Raw genomic sequence first — 16726 nt, 5'->3', positions numbered from 1 at the left:
CCAGTGCACAGGGGACCAAGACTGGTATATGGGAACTCCATTCTTGATACATTTTCCCCATTGGGAAAGTGGCAGAGCTTTTTATCATACAGTTCATGGGTTGTCCATGAATAACAGCTTTGTGCACAGTTTCTCCAAGCTGCAGCCTAAGCGTTACTTCAGGTATCTACAATCCAGGTAGATACCCTGACTGTGGCCAGATTGGTTGCCCTAATTCTCTTAGATTGCATCAGTTCATTTGCATTTTCCTTCTTATTTCAGATTTCCTTGGTATAGTAAAAGTGTCCTGTATTATACTCGGAAGTCCAGTTGGAGGCTTATGAAAAGGAAACGTAAGGACTGTTTGTTTAGAGTCAATAACGTTTTCTGAAGGCGAGTGCTAATACTCTGCTTGCTGCAGGCGGCTTCCTTCCAGCAATGGTGATTGGCAGGCTACTGAGGGTTTATTTACCGCTAAACATTTATCAATGCTATCTTGGAGTACCTCAATGAAAATGAGAAAATAACGCCATATCAGCATGGCTTCATGAGGGATCGGACATGTCAAACTAAGGCTACTTTCACACTAGCGGTATTAAGATCCGTCATAGGGGCTCAATACCAGAAAAAAAAGCTTCAGTTTTGTTCCCATTCATTGTCAATGGGGACAAAACTGAACTGAACAGAACGGAGTGCTCCAAAATGCATTCCGTTCCGTTTAGTTGTGTTGTACTTTGTTGTACATGTTGTACTTTGCTTTCCGCCCTGGGATGCGGATGCAAGACGGATCCAACATTACCCCAGTGCAAGTCAATGGGGATGTAGTCTACAGTGATGGCCAGTTCGCAGTGTTCACCCGCGAACACATGCGGGCTGCCATCTTAACTCAGAAGTCCGGCCGGACTTGTGAGTTAAGATCGCAGCCTGCATGTGTTGGCGGGCGAACACTGCGAACTGGCCATCACTGGTAGTCTACTAAACACATGTACAACTGGCATGACAGAGGCTAAAAGGACTCTCTCTTGACATTTGTCTTCAGGTAATGGAGCCCTGTGGCTACGTTGGGTGTAGATGTCTGGAGCAGCCCCCAGTGTGACCATAGGTCTCCATTTACTTGATGTAGGCTGTAAGTGTAATTTGAGCAGGATCCAAGTCATATATTTCACACCTGAGACTTATCAGTGCTGGCTCATCTCTCCACTGCTGTACGTGTCCGCTTTAAATGAATGAGGCTTAGGCTTCTTTCACACTGGCGTTTCTGGGTCCGCCTATGAGATCCGTTTCAAGGCTCTCACAAGCGGCCCAAAACGGATCAGTTCAGCCCCAATGCATTCTGAATGGATAAGGATCCGCTCAGAATGCATCAGTTTGGCTCCGTTCAGTCTCCGTTCCGCTCTGTCCGTCTGACGAAACTGAGCCAAACTGATCCGTCCTGGCTTGCAATGTAAGTCAATGGGGACGGATCCGTTTTTACTGACACAATATGGTGCAATTGAAAACTGATCCGTCCCCCATTGACTTTTAATGTAAGTCAAAACCGATCCGTTTGCATTGTTCATGTTAATGCAAACGGATCCGTTCTGAACGGATACCAGCGTTTGCATTATAGATGCGGATCCGTCTGTACGGATCTGCACCTAAACGCAGGTGTGAAAGTAGCCTTAGCTGCATTTGCATACTTACGGGGGCTACCAAGCACATGCAACTAGGTGCCACAAATAAAGTACATGGAAGATGTATGCATGGACTTGGCGACACTCTTCAAACCTGTCCATCAAGCACAGAGAGTGTACATGTGTACCGAGCCTAACTATCGTCATTCTGGTTCGGCAGTCTCTATCCTGCGGCTTTTCTGCAAAACGGAGGAGTTGTAGACTTTGCTAGAATCAACGCCACTCTTATTGATGGTCAGTGGCCGGTATTGCAGCACTGTTGCGTCTCATAAATGCAGTTCCCTTTGTTGGTTTTAGGGTCTGCAGGTCGTTTTTCACACATCCTCGCCTTTCATCTGGATAGCTGTCACCTGCACAAAACAAGGGCCTGGACGGCTTTAATAATTAGCCTGCGCTGTAATGAATGGCATCTTTTGTTTGTGTCCACACAGGGATGGCAAAGAACCTGCAGAGTCAGTTTAGCAAGCTGGCTGGCGCTGCACCTGATGCTGGGAATCCGGGCCCATCAAGTTTCGTGTTTAATTGGGAAGAGCCGAACACAGGCAAGATCTGTTTTCATGCTCACAGCCTGAAGGGGATTACGCAAAAAGACAAACCGCTCTTCCACCTAAAGAAGAAATACTGGTTGAACACCGTGAAAAAATGCAGCAGCAAGTAAGAACCTACGCAATGTGAATGCTTTTACAATTTTGGTTAGGATTGCAAGATTGTCCTTCAGCGGGCAGCATTTTTGAAGGCAACTGAGCAGTTTGTTAGCAGTGGTATCAGGATGTGGATCCTTGATATAGCTGAGGGACTACAAGTCTCAGTATGACATGCCAGCATTAGACTGATGCATCCAAACTAGACAGAGTCTTCAGTGAAAGTCAGGGCAGGGTTAAAATGTCTAAAATAGGGGTTGTCTCAGGAGACCTCTCGGTTCTGCTGCACTCACATTGACTTTTAGGAGATCCATTTTCGTGTCCATCTTTAGTTCCCAAAATCAGAACTGTTTCTCTTCTCCCTGGTGCTTGGATCCACTCCTGTTCTTGGAGAAGGGCTCTTGCAGGTCACTTGTACATGAAGAGTTTAGTGTAGATTCTTCATATATTCATTTGAGGGTCTCCTGAACAATAATTAGCCCCTGAAGCAGAAGTCTAGCCTTAGTCCCCCATAAGCTCTTAAAGTGCTTATCCCACAAGAAGTATTACTATGCAGTGAATTGGGCTTGTCAAATGAAGAATTAGTGCAATAAAAATATTGTCAGGTTTTTAATGATCATTTTCCTCTCTGTGGCACCCCCTGCTGCTTATCTTTCTGGTCCACCTTCTCACATTCAGTGGTGGAATGTCATGCTCAGTAGCCTCCCTGCTCCATTCTTCTTCCCTCATTGGCAGTGTAGCGATCTTATAATGAAGTGGCCGAGACTCATTTCATTCATCCCTACTTTTAAATTCATAGAAACCTCTATAGCTATATCTCTCTCTATAGAGTGCAGAATGAAATTGGGGGAGGGGCATTATATGCGACAATGCTATTTATTAGTGGAATCGCGGGAACAGTGTGGGAGGGGTTATTTTTTATGGGAGGAAGACATGCAAAGGGGTTAACAAGAGCTGAATGCAATGCACTCCTGGGAGATGCAGGTGCTTAATTGTCATATGTGATGAGCTGCCGCCCACCGACAGAAACTGAAGAAAACCTGAGCTGAATATATGGGAGTCAAAAAGAGATGAAACATACACTGCATTTTTGCATTGATATAGTTAAAATGATAGTATGTATTCATGATCTTTCATATGTAGTGTCCTGTGTTGTCAGTGGAAACACCTCCTGCCCTCCGCTCTTAGGCCTCCTTCACACGAACGTTTTTTCTTTCGTTCCGTCTACGGGCTGTTTTTTGCATTCCGTATACGGAACCATTCATTTCAATGGTTCCGGGAAAAAAAAACGGAATGTACTCCGTATGCATTCCGTTTCCGTATTTCCGTTTTTCTGTTCCGTTGAAAGATAGAACATGTCCTATTGCCCGCAAATCACGGTCCGTGGCTCCATTCAAGTCAATAGGTCAGCAAAAAAAAAAAACGGAACACATACGGAATGTACTCCGTATGTCTTCCGCATCCGTTCCATTTTTGTGGAACCATCTATTGAAAATGTTATGCCCAGCCCAATATTTTTCTATGTAATTACTGTATACTGTATATGCCATACGAAAAAATGAAACGGAAATGAAACACAACAGAAACAAAAAACGGAACAACGGATCCGTGAAAAATGGACTGCAAAACATTGAAGAAGCCATACGGACGTGTGAAAGAGGCCTTAACCTGGATTTAGACGAAAATAATAGTCCAGATAATCGGGAACGTACTCTACTGCGAACGCCTGTTCCCAAAATTCTGGCCATCTAAATGTGCTGCCGAATACCCGATGAACGAGCAAATCGCTCAATCATCAGGTGATCCTATCGTTCATGCAGGCATCACCAATCATTGTTTCTGGGCAGCAGATTGTGCCGTCTAAACAGTGATCTGCTGCTCAGAAGCCATGATTCTGTATGAGGGCGACAGATTGCCATAGCGATCCCTCGTCCTCATACTGTGAAGGAGATCTCTGCATGTAAATGTGCGGTCTCCTTCACTGAACGAGCAGCTGGCTGTCAGGAAGGAACACTTCCTTCCCAACAATTGGCCGCTCCATTGGCTCGTCTAAACCCGCCTTAAGTTGACATCTCCTAGAAAGAACATCAGATAAGAAAGAAGACATCAATCAAGAGTGTGTGTGGGGGGGGGGGGGGTTGCCACTGATAACTCTAAGCAACTTTGTTGGGATCACATCTGCTGACAGATTTCTTTGATCTGCAATGTCTGCATAGATACAAAATAATATTACACACAGTGGAGGAATTGTAATTTCTCTAGTTTTGCAGCTTCTTCCCTTTCCACTGGGTATGCGATCTTCCTGTTTGGGTGACCATCCTTTGTGGGTAAATACAGTGGTCACAAGAAGTTCTGCTGCTTCACAGGCTTGTTGTGGTCACTCACACTCATGCAATTTGAAACTTCAGAAAATGGTTCAAGAAATCCTGCAATTTGAAAATATAAAAGCTATGTACTCGTTAGGTGTGCATTTTTTATGATTGCATTTTACAGGGGTTAAAAATCAGTCTGTTTGCAAGCTGTCACTTTCCCGTCATCTGGCGGCTCATGCATAGCTCTTAACTCCCTGACCTGAAGGCTTTTTCAGTTTGATAAAAGTTGAGTTATAATGAGTTTTTATGAGGTCAAGAGCTACACACTAGCTCTCAGGTGACAGCTTGAAAACAGACAGATTTTTAACCCCTGTATCTAAGCATTTCTGAGATACAGGGGTTAAAAATCAGTCTGAACGTTTTAAATAAAGACTAACTGAAAAAATTATTTTTAGACCAAAATGAGTAAAATGCTATTTTATAAAAATTGCCCCGTGTCCATATCCTTTAGGATAATCATAAAAAGTGCAGGAATAAAATATTAAATTGATTAAAAATTTTGAAAAATAAATTCCAATAACGCCACCTCCTCCCCGCCGCCAGCTCACTGACTAGCTGAGCAACTTTTACTGATGTTTGCGGGCATTGGGAGGGTATTTTTTTTTCTAACCCGTGTTGGGGTTGTTTTTTTGTTAACCCTTTCATGACTGGGCCTAAAAAGACCTGAATGTCCAGGCAATTTTTTGCGATTTTGTGCACATGGTGGTTTAGTGACCATAACTTTTTTATTTGTTTGATTACCAAAATCATTTTTGCTATGTTTTTTACTTGACACGTATTATTACCATGTTTTTTTCTTTTTTTTTTTTTAAGGTTGAATTTGGGGAAAACTGCTAATTCCTATTAAAAAGTCTTTTTTCTTTATTATAGCTTTTTATTTCTTTAATATTAAAACTGACCCAAAAATTAATGATTCCAATGGGTTTTGATATGTAACATGTATAGAGTTGAGTGGACGAGGCGACTATGGCGATGGTTTCTGTTAGCGACAGCATTTTTTATATTTTTTCTTTTTGTATTTTTTTTGTACTTATATTTTTATTCATTTTTGGCACATATGTCCCCCAAGAGGTCATTAAAAGTCCTCTGGAGGATACTGTCTTTATTTTTTTTTTATATTTTTTTTTTAAACTTGCACGGTTTCTACTGTAACTGAGGCATCGGGGGTATGTGCAGATAGGACGTATATATTAAATCGGCAGTTGTGAAGGGGTTAAAAGGGATTGATCGAAACTGAAAATGTGTCTTATTTTTCCATAACAGCGCCACTATTGTCCATAGGCTGCGTCTGGTTTTGCAGCTTATACCCCATTCATATAAAGTGGACCCTTTCTTTCTAATGTTAGGGAATCCCTTTAACCTCTGTAATAGAAGAGCTTTGAGGAGGCGTTTCTGAATACACAGAATTTAGCTTGAGTCAACCCCTTGCCTCACACTTATACAGTGCGCCATAATTACGCAAGACTCTAGTGATGCTTGTGCTTTATAGATAGGATTGTTATCAGCAGTCCCCTCTTATGTTACCTTCATTATCTAGTGACCTGCGCAACGTATCATTACCACGAACGAGCTTGTTCGCCGCCATTGTCTTGATTTAATGCATCAGTTCTTTAAGAAAATGGCAATATTCACACGCCGCTGCTGTTCTCAGGCTCCTGCGTGAGGGGGAACTTTGGTCATGTATTGTAATCCAGACCAGCTTCTTTCTGGGGCATCGTTTTCTCCCTGCTTGACACGAAACACCCCCGTGTATGGGTTACATTACAGTGTGAGCTCTATGGAAGAAGGGCATTGAATTGCGGGATTAAAACGGGAGGTCTCGGTGCCGTGTGTCACAATGGAAGCCCAGACACTGTTACAGGCTGCAGATTAATTTCCATCTTCGGGACAAGCCACAAACCAAATTTTTTTTCTTTCTTTTTCACAAAGGCAAAGTTTGTGCCGTGCAAGCGGGTAACTAAGTTATGAAGAATAAACAAAGCCTCAACCGTCCATGGCCGCCAAGACAAACAAGGAAAATGAAAAAAGTATCCGTATTCCAGATTTTTTTTCTGCTGCATGTCATTTATGCTTCATATATAGACAGGGCTCCTTTTTTCCACGCGAACAAAAGGTGTTGTGTTCAGGTCGTGCACTTGTTCAGATTTCCTGTCGCTCCAACAGACACTTTCACGCCCATTCCTGTTGGATTTGCAGCTAAGCTCGGTGTCAGGTGCATATGGATTATGGCGCCAGCCTTGAGAACAGTGCAGGATTTTTTTTATTCTGTATATTAATGTAAGAACGAAGTTGGAGCTTTTGTTAATTGTTCATCATGTGCCATAGGAAAGGGCTGTAAGAATAACACGTAATGGGTTGTTTTTATACTATCGTGCTTAGAGTGGTTTACTTTAGTTACGATGTTCATACCGAGATGTGCACAGTGGTGTCCTGACTCTCCCCCAATGGAAGATGTTAGGATTTTAACATGCCCGATCCTTTTCTTCCATCAAGTGCACATGCACGCTTGGCTGATCGCTATGTAAGGTGTATGGCCACCTTAAAGGGGTTGTGTCATCTCAGACATTGGTGGCACATTACTAGGATATGCCACCAATCTTTGATAGGTGCAGGCCCCCTGAAGTGAAGGTGAGCACACCGTGCTCTCCATTAACTACTATGAGAGTCGCGAAAATATCCTAGCGAGCACGCCTGGCTGTTTTCAGAAGTACCATAGAAGTGAATGTATGGCCGCCTCTCCATTAACCCCCTATTGGAGTGCCGGACATAGCCAGGCGAGCACTCAACTATTTTCAGAACTCCCATAGAAGGAATGGAGAGTGGTCGAACTGGAGATATGAGCAGTTTCCCGGAGATGGGACCCGCAGCTATAGGACACTGGTGGCATATCCTAATGATATGCCACCAATGGAAACCCCTTTAAAGGGAACCTGTCACCGGGATTTTGGGTATAGAGCTGAGGACATGGGTTGCTAGATGGCGGCTAGCACATCCGCAATACCCAGTCCCCATAGCTCTGTGTGCTTTTATTGCTTAAAAAAATCAATTTGATTCATATGCAAATTAACCTGAGATGAGTCCTGTACGTGAGATGAGTCAGGGACAGGACTCATCTCAGGTTAATTTGCATATGTATAAAATCTGTTTTCTTACACAATAAAAGCACACAGAGCTATGGGGACTGGGTATTGCGGATGTGCTAGCGGCCATCTATCAGCCCATGCCCTCAGCTCTATACACAAAATGCCGGTGACAGGTTCCCTTTAAGAAATCCTTCCTTTTGTACATTTTTAATCACTTTCATGGTTGGATCCCCAGGTCCTGGCCCATAGGCTGGTGATGCTAATTAATCCCGATTCACTCAGACATTTGCCTCTCGTCTTGGCCGAGCAAGCATGTGTTCTCGATGACAGACCAAGAGGAAGCAAAGAGGACAGGCCAAGAACGAAAGGATCTGGCATTTGAAATCCAACTTGTCCGATCCTTTTCTGCGGTCAGGAGACCTTTATTCACATTAGATGCTTGACCGGTTCAGCTAACATGTAGGTAATATGTATGGCCAGCTTTTAAATAGTCATTGATTGCCTGCTGCAGAAGACTTATGCAGGCATATAGTGTAGAATGGATGTGGAGGTCAGGATCAATACCAGGAAGGTGGTCCAAACTGGGAAAGAGCAAGCAAGTCAGAAAACAGAACATTTTATCTGTTGAAGAGGTTATAGGGGACCCTCTGTTCTACAGACCCCCTGCGATACAATATTTATCACCTACAGTATGGATACGTGATACTTTTTGTGGGAAAACCTCTTACTATGCCCCAATGGGGTATGTGGAAAGGGGGTGTCTCCAGGGGGGGCATGTCTACTCACTGCCCAGCTCTGTTCTGCAAGAGTATTATTCACAATGACACTTGTCCCACCATGGTCCCGGATTCTTTGCGTACCAGGCACTATAGAGATTTGGATATCCAGATCTTTTTCCACGTTTTGAGTACAAAGGGAAAAAGTTGTCAGCATAGCTTTGTTCTTTTATGTTCTCATGTATTTGCCTGCTTTTGCATTGAATCTCAGTCTTGATATGTCAGTACTCTTTCTAATTCTCCCCGATTCGTCAAATTGGGCTGTAGAGTTTTTCTATAAATCTAAATTGACTGTATTTTATTTTTTTACTTTTTCCTTACTATTTGTAGAACATTTCAAATCACATAATATGTAGATCAGTTCCAAAACACAAATATTTGTGCAGCAGGGTTGACAGGCCAATTCACATTTTTGGGCATTTGGGAGCTTCTAATGGCTCATAAAATATTGCTGTAGACTCGTTTGACTGGAAGTTATACAGGTTTAGACGGCCAAGCATTACGGATTATCTCAGGACACACGTTTAAACAGCTTTTACTTCATACTGCAGAGTGCGAGCCGGATAACTGGAAATGCCGCTTCAACAAGAACTTCTGGACTGATGACCAATGGGTTATCATGACTCAGTGGAAGCCCTGAAAAAAAAAAAATCATGTTACATAGGTATTCAAAAATTGCAAAAAAAATGAAAACCCAAATGACATGCTACAAATTCAAACCATACTACAGAAATATCTGAATTTGGAGCATGTCCTGTCCTTTGAAGAACAGCTGACTGACCAGGTACCACAAGGCCGGTGTAATTCTGTCCAGAACCAGCTCTGTGTGTAGATCCAAAAATCTTCCACACACCATTAATACTACTCAAGAATTCGCTGTCCATCTGAGCGCCTATCTGTTTTTAATGGGGAGGGAGGAGAAGGATATTGCCAACAGTACACTAATGGGGACTTAACAGTATCCAGTACATCCATAGGGCACCAGTGTTGCTATAATGTGTGTCAAGCTTTACCTGGTTGTCAGAGAGGTCACCAAAGAAAGTCCATACAGGGTGTTTTACAGGGTGTTTTACTCTTCCAAGCTTTTACTGCACTTAAGTTCCTGTCGTGGACAGCCCCAGTTATTATTACAGTTTAATGCAAAAATGCCATTATGAGGGTGTTAGAATAGGATAAGAGTACAGATGTTGTACAGAATTAGCAAAAACGGGCTTCTTAATGCAAAGAGCGCCACACTTCTCCATTGGCCATGTCTGGTATTGCAAGTAGATTGAATAGCAATACCGAAGACAGCACAGAGATCCACATCGCCTTCATAGGCACAGAATTAAAGGGGACGGGCCATGAAAAACCTTTATCTCGTACCTGCAAGATGGCTGGGGGTCTGATCGTTGGAGCAGTGGTCACTCATAGGTACATTTGCCCTCTATGAGACTGACAGATACTGTACGTACTCTGCTGTCTCTGTCCGTCCCATACAGGGGTGGACTGGGAACTTAAATTGTCCCTGGAAAAAAAACTAAAAGTTGCCCCATTTTGTAGGTAGGTCCAAATTAACAGAGGCGGGGCAACACAAGTAGGCGGGGTCAACAATACCATCCCAGCAGTTTACCACAATATACTGCCCCAAAAGCTGTCCCTCTGTGGTTGCCATCATTAGCTACCATCTTCTGTGCTCCTCCAGTTGTCTCTAGAGCAGGAGGCTTAGGAGGTGAGGTTCGGGGCACAGCAGTTGAATTCGGGAAGGCATGTGTGGTTGCTGGCTAGGTACATGATTGTCACAGCATTAATTACTGTTGAGAGCTCGTTATGTACCCGGTCAGCAGCAGAGAGGAGAACTTGGGTGGCCCCATGGGGCATCGGCCCACCAATCCGCCCCTGGTCCCATAGTCATTTAAGCATGACCACCACTTGATTTAAACAGGACATGGGACCCTTTTTCTTGTAGTCAGTGGTAGTACCACGACTGTCAGCTATCATATATTTGTCATCGTAACCTATCCCATGAAGAGATGATAAATGGTTTTCATTAGCCAACCCGTTTCAATGATAAAATTCAGTTTGACTTCAACAGCCACTAGAGGGAGCATAGGAGTGTTCAGCTTACTTTTATATAGATTGCAGGTAAGCTCCACCTAGTGGTGCCTGTAGGAGGAGAGAATTTAAATAATTTTACCCTCTAGACAGGGAAGTTGTAAATGAAAAATGGAGATCCAGACACAATAAGCACATCATTTTAGGACCATTTGGATAAAACAATGAAGTCCAAGGGTAGACCTTTACTTTAGGGTGTTTCTCTTGGTTCTTTTGTCTTCTCCTGCAGTCTTTTTGGATGCTAATAGCTTTTACTTGTCTGTGATGTTTCCAGAAGACCTTGTTTAGTGAGTATATCACATTTATTCTTAATATACTCCATAGTACCACTTCTCTTCCACCATCCTAACACTTTAATGGAATAGTTTATGAATCATTATAACGGTTAAGGCCATGATCACCAAGATCATTGGATTAAAGGTGAAAAACCAAACCCATCCTCGTACGTGTACCAGCAGGTCACTGATGCAATCGAGTATTGTTGGTAAGTGAAACCGTGTTGATCATAGTCGTTACTCATCTGTAGCCCACCTGCTAAAGTCAGGTCCGTTGGTGAATTCAATAGATACGCTTATTATTAGTTTCTAGCTTTTTCTTCCCAAGTTTTTTTCTTTTGTGTGTCATTACACATGTAGCGTGACACTGGTGGTTGGAGAAATGTAAACAGCGTGTTCTGTTACAGCAGCTTTGTGTGCAGGTAAATTCTTCTGCATGAGCAGGAACCTTCCAGCACTTGGTGAAAGCTGATGCCTGCCAGGATCACTCCTTATGTATGGTGCACACCCACTGCTCTCTGGCAGCTTAATCAGATCTTGATTCCCTTGCCAGTATACTTATGAGATCGAAGTCTGCTGAAATAGCCAATATTGACCATTTGAGATGACCATCATTTGTCAGGAATTTCTTCAGCCATTGTCGGCTGAAACTAGACTTGAACGCCATCATAGGCCAATCATCCACCACTGCGCAAGCGCATTATGCTGTTGTTGTTGATCTGCCCATTTAGTCGCATGTTGCTGGCAGGATCATTTGTACAAACAATCAGGCATTCAGCTGATCGGCCACATTTTGACCTATCATAATCTTATGTGTATGGCCAGTTTAAGAGGTCTATACCAGGGATGGTCAGCCTGCAGCTCTCCAGCGGTTGTAAAACTACAATTCCCTCTTTAATAGGTTTTGTGACAATGTGTGATAACTGCGCTGGAAAGTGGAGAGCTTTAGTTTTTTCCTTTTTTTTTAATGCTCAGTTCACTTTTAATCTTCGGGGCTTGACAGTTACGTTTGTCACCATTTGTGCCATAACGATAATTATGTGTTTAACGTCACTTTATCACATTAGTTAGATTAACTTATTGCCAAGACAGCCTGGTCCAGAGAATGGCCTCTTTCACATGGTCAGTATTTGTAAGCCAAAACCAGGAGTGGAACCTACAGAGAAAAGGTGTGATAGAAATAATTGTGTCTCTTCTGTGTTTTGGACCCACTCCTGGTTTTGGCTTACAAATACTGACCGTGTGAAAGAGGCCAATGGCAGTGTTCTAGTAAAAGTAATCCGTTATGAAACTGCTGACTTTGAGAACGGAACATCCTGGGATATTGCCCGGCAGGCCACCGGGATTAAAAAAATACGATGCACAAAAATGTCAGTGGTGTCCGGCTCAAGTGTGAAACAACTGGATGGACACAACTGATTCATGTGAACCCAGGGAGCAGCACACCAATAAAAAGATAGTGTCCGCTTCATAAGACAGTAAGAGCGGAAGCTTTTGTCTGTTCTTCACACCTTCCTCCCACTTATACTAATAATGCGACTTACATTTTTCTGACAACTTAAATATATGTATTATCTTATGCAAATCTCACCTTCTTACCCCGAGGAGATGTACGCAGTACAGTTAGATTTACTATTATATTATGAAAATTTGTACTTTTCCTTTTTCAATATCCTTGGGCATTATTTTTATTTTTTTTCAATTTGCTTAAATTTATCTAAAATCCAAGTCAGAAAAGATATATGCATTGCATACATGTACGTTCATGGACAGAGCAAGCCCAAAGCCAGTTGAATTATCCAAAACAGACTGATGGTTTACACCTTGTGGCAAAACTACAACTCCCACCAGGCTGTCAGGGTTAACTGGCAAAGGGTGTGTGATTCCAAAAATAAAAGAAACCTCTTTAAGGCAGAGAGGAGAGCAGCCCCAAAGAGCTTCTTAGGCTCTGGTTCGTCTGTGCGTTTTACGTGCCGTTCAATGGAATCGGTGTAATGCCTCACTTCTCCTGTGGTGGCGCTGCAGGGTATTTAAGCACCTCCTACCAGTACCTTCACAGATTACAGCAGATTTTTCCAAAATGTGTTTAGGCAGTAATTGTCAGGCAGCTCAGCACATTGAGGCAGTAGTGATAATTTAATATACAGGGAACAGATGAAGCCGCACTCGTCCCTTCACTGAGGCGGATTTGGTCTCAGGTTCTTGGTAACTTGAAACTGAATAATTTCCAGTATTTTAAAACGTAGTATCTGTATAGTAAATGGAGCAGATTTACTAATACGGTCTAAGATTTAGTCTAAAAATGGGCCAGGTTTATGGTCTAGTCCCAGTTTATACCACCTATTAGTTGGCTTACTTTGCACCGGAATTGTAAGCATATTAACCCACCCGCCTTGTCCCATGTGGGATGAAAAAAGTGTCTAAAACCCTAGATCAGAGATCAGCAATAGTGAAACTACGACTCCCAGCATGCACACTTGCTTGGCTGTTCTCAGAACTCCCATAGAAAGTGATTGGAGCATGCTGGTAGTTGTAGTTTCACCATCAACGTGACTATTTTTCTATATTTTGTATTTCAAATGGGCGCGAATCCTTTCACTGGATTTGTATATGCGTTTCCCCTTGCATCTTTAAAAATAACACTTTTGTCTAGATAGATTCCAGTTTTTTCGCCAACCCCTACTGGACTGAATGCTCCATTTTGTGCAACGCCTACTCACCTTCACTTGTAGAAAAAGGATCCAGCCTGCTTGGTAAAAAAAAATACGACTTTATTCCAGTAATCATATTTAAAAAGGCACTTCTTGGCGCGTTTCAACCTAATCATGGTCTTAATCATAGACTGTGATTCAGTTGAAATGTGTCTTGGAGATGTGCTCTTTTAATGTGACTTCTGCAATAAATTGTATTTTTATCAAGCAGACTTGATCTTTTTTTCTACAAAAACATTTTTGGGCATTGACATGCCATGAAACCGTGATGTGATCTTCTGATTTCTCCCACAATTTGGTGCTGGATTCCATTCCTATTACACCTACTCACCTACCTAACCATGACCACGTTTCCACTTGCTCTTCAGAAGTGACGACAGTGAAGTAAAACCAGAAAAAGTCCTAAATTCTTTGCCAAAAATGGTGTGTGCCAAAATTTGCATCTTTTGATTAGATTTGTCCTAAGTTGTGGAAGACCCTTACATAAGTGAAAATCATGACCAACCATGATTAAAACCATCTGAATAGGACATGCTGTCTCCATTTTTCTTTTTTGTTTGGATTATGTTATCCGCGCGAAAGGAGATGTGCACCCACCACTCTCTTATTAGGTGCTGTCCACCTCTCAAATTTTTCAATCATGATCAAGACTGGATTTTTATGTGGCATGTTTTTGTTTTTCATTTCTTATGTATATTGACCCTTCTTCTTTGAGAGGAGCACCCCTCAAGAACATCATTTTTATCAAAGTCTAAAAGGGAGTTCACTGACCAGTACAAAATGGTCTCCTTGTCCAGGTTTATAAAGTTTAATGCTTCCTGGCTTTCATACATAAGGGGTCATTTACGGCTTCTGGTCACAGTTGCTTTTGCTGCGTGGCTTGCTGTAGAACAGGCTGAGGAAGAAGGTTGATGGCTGGTTTGGTTGCTGTGGGTTACTGTGTTAGTAAATATCCCTCGCCGAGCTGCTAGAGTGTCACATAAAGGCGAGAGGCTTAAGAACTGTCAGGTACAGGTTGTATCGCTGGAGCGGGGCTATTATGTTTTATTTTCTGCTCTCGAGGAGCCTCATCTCAATGACTAATGTCTATTCCCTCTCTAAGGGTAAACTGTTCTAACAAGAAACAAAAGCCATTCACATGCAAGGATACTCATGTCAGAAAGTGGACGTGCTGTAAAATGCCTCCATTGGACATTTCAAAACATTATTTTTCTCAGCAGTGTGGGCAGGTTCCCTTTAAATTGTATCTATTGTCTTATCAGACATTTCAGGATGGAGAAAAGCTGAAAGTAAGGGTTTATCAATGAGATTGCTGATTTGAAGTCTTGAAAATGACCTGCTACCATGATAGAACCCCCCAAAACATTAGTATGTATGTACTGTATTAGTCACGTTGGTAAGTGACCTTCATGTGAGACACACATTGAAGTACTAGGCCTCCATGACAATTATGTGAAGGTGACCTGAAGTTCTAATTATTCTCAACCTGTTTTTCTTCATTTCTGGTTTTCTGACAGTTTTTGTGAACACTGGAAACAATATGACGAGTCTCTGTTCCCGAGTAGCTATTGCTTTGTCATATCGCTCTTCTCCACGGTCTTGAGAGTGGAACCCAATGTCATCCATTATGAAGTCAGCCTGCTGGAGGAAAAGCTTTTCAGCAAGATCCCTAGAAGGAGGCCTGTAAAAAGGCAGAGGAGAATAAATCTGTGACATTGAGATGTGGTTTTGTACAAGGTAGGGCTCATGCACACGAACGTATTTTCTTTCCGTGTCCGTTCCGTTTCTTTTGCGGACCGTTTGCGTAACCATTCATTTCAATGGGTCCAGAAAAAATAAAGGAAGTTACTCTGTGTGCATTCCGTTTCCGTATGTCCGTTCCGCAAAAAAAAAATAGAACGTGTCCTATTACTGTCCACATAACGGACAAGGATAGATAGGACTGTTCTATTAGGGGCCAGCTGTTACGTTCCACAAAATACATAGACCTCATCTTTTTTTTTTTTTTTTTTTTGCAGATCCGTGTTATTTTGCACACCGCAAATACATACAGTCGTGTGAATGAGCCCTAAATGTGAATAAAGGCAATCTGTTATACTGTTATATTATCCTTTGATAATCTGTCATACCGAGCAATGCCAACTTCTACAGTACCCTCACAAGGATCTAAGGTTACTGGGTACCTTGGTATGTGTTCAGTAACATTATCCTTGTTAAAGGTTCAGTAACATTATCCTTGTTAAAGGTAAAAAAAAAAAATTGTCTTTTATTGCCATTTTTAGGATTTTCTTTGTAATTTTTTATTTTATTTTTTTGTTCTGTGTTTTTGTAAAGATGTTAAAGTTTTAAGTGCCTTATGAAAACCACTAAAGACTAAACTTTTTTTAATGCCATTTTTGTGTTTTTTTGCAAAACAAAAACGCAATATGCTCTAGGTATGCTGTTTTTCTGGTGTTATTCCTTAGACATCTCTTTAAGGCCCCCTTTTTCCGCGCGGGCGCAATGCGTGGTGCGAACACACTGCGCCCACACTGAATCCGGACCCATTCATTTCAATGGGTCTGTGTACATGAGCGTTGTTTTTCACACATCACTTGTGCTTTGTGTGCAAATCACAGCATGTTCTATATTTAGCGGTTTTCACGCAGCCCTGGCCCCATAGAAGTGAATGGGGCTTCAGTGAAAAACACATTGCATCCGGAAGCAAGTGCGGATGTGATGCGGTTTTCACTGATGGTTGCTGTCACGTGTCGGGGGTCCAAGGCAGACCTCCGGGACATCATACGAGCAGGTCACAGGGATACAGAACAGAAAGGCAGGTAAACAGAAGTGGTAACGATACCGCTGGACCAAGAGTACCAGAGGAAAACAGCAACACCCGGAGGGCGGAGCCTTCACAGAGCCCCAGATGGTGGGGATGACTGGGCCCGAGGGCTCACTGGTCGCATCTCCAGGAAGGTCTTGGAATGCTTGGCCCCTACCTGCCAGAACAGGCTGGTGAAACCTCCGGCGGGACAGACAAACAGAACCAGAGGTTCCCCTCCGGGGAAGCCAGGAACCCCCTTCCAGAGGAGACGAGAAACAAACATACAGGGCAGGAACAGATAACGGATGCAGTTACG

At 42.6% G+C, this 16726-nt stretch overlaps 1 protein-coding gene across 2 annotated transcripts in view; it reads left to right on the top strand.

The window, feature by feature from the left end:
* The window catches only part of TAF1B (TATA-box binding protein associated factor, RNA polymerase I subunit B), a 94776-nt gene extending 78615 nt beyond the window's left edge, over positions 1 to 16161 (top strand). Inside the window, exons 13-16 of one of the 2 annotated variants that reach the window (XM_044290126.1) lie at positions 262 to 332; positions 2084 to 2306; positions 15122 to 15341; positions 15623 to 16161. In XM_044290126.1, coding sequence (XP_044146061.1) covers positions 262 to 332; positions 2084 to 2306; positions 15122 to 15317 — 490 coding nt within the window. In that variant the 3' untranslated portion in view covers positions 15318 to 15341; positions 15623 to 16161. The remainder of the gene's footprint in view (positions 1 to 261; positions 333 to 2083; positions 2307 to 15121; positions 15342 to 15622) is intronic. The other variant, XM_044290127.1, reaches the window with a different exon arrangement.
* The last annotated feature ends 565 nt before the right edge of the window (positions 16162 to 16726 follow it).

Source organism: Bufo gargarizans, chromosome 4 (genome assembly GCF_014858855.1).
Source record: "Bufo gargarizans isolate SCDJY-AF-19 chromosome 4, ASM1485885v1, whole genome shotgun sequence".
In the NCBI taxonomy this organism is placed as follows: Eukaryota; Metazoa; Chordata; class Amphibia; order Anura; family Bufonidae; genus Bufo; species Bufo gargarizans.
The sequence above is the reverse complement of the archived record's forward strand: the minus strand, read 5'-3'. Positions and strand labels throughout refer to the sequence as shown.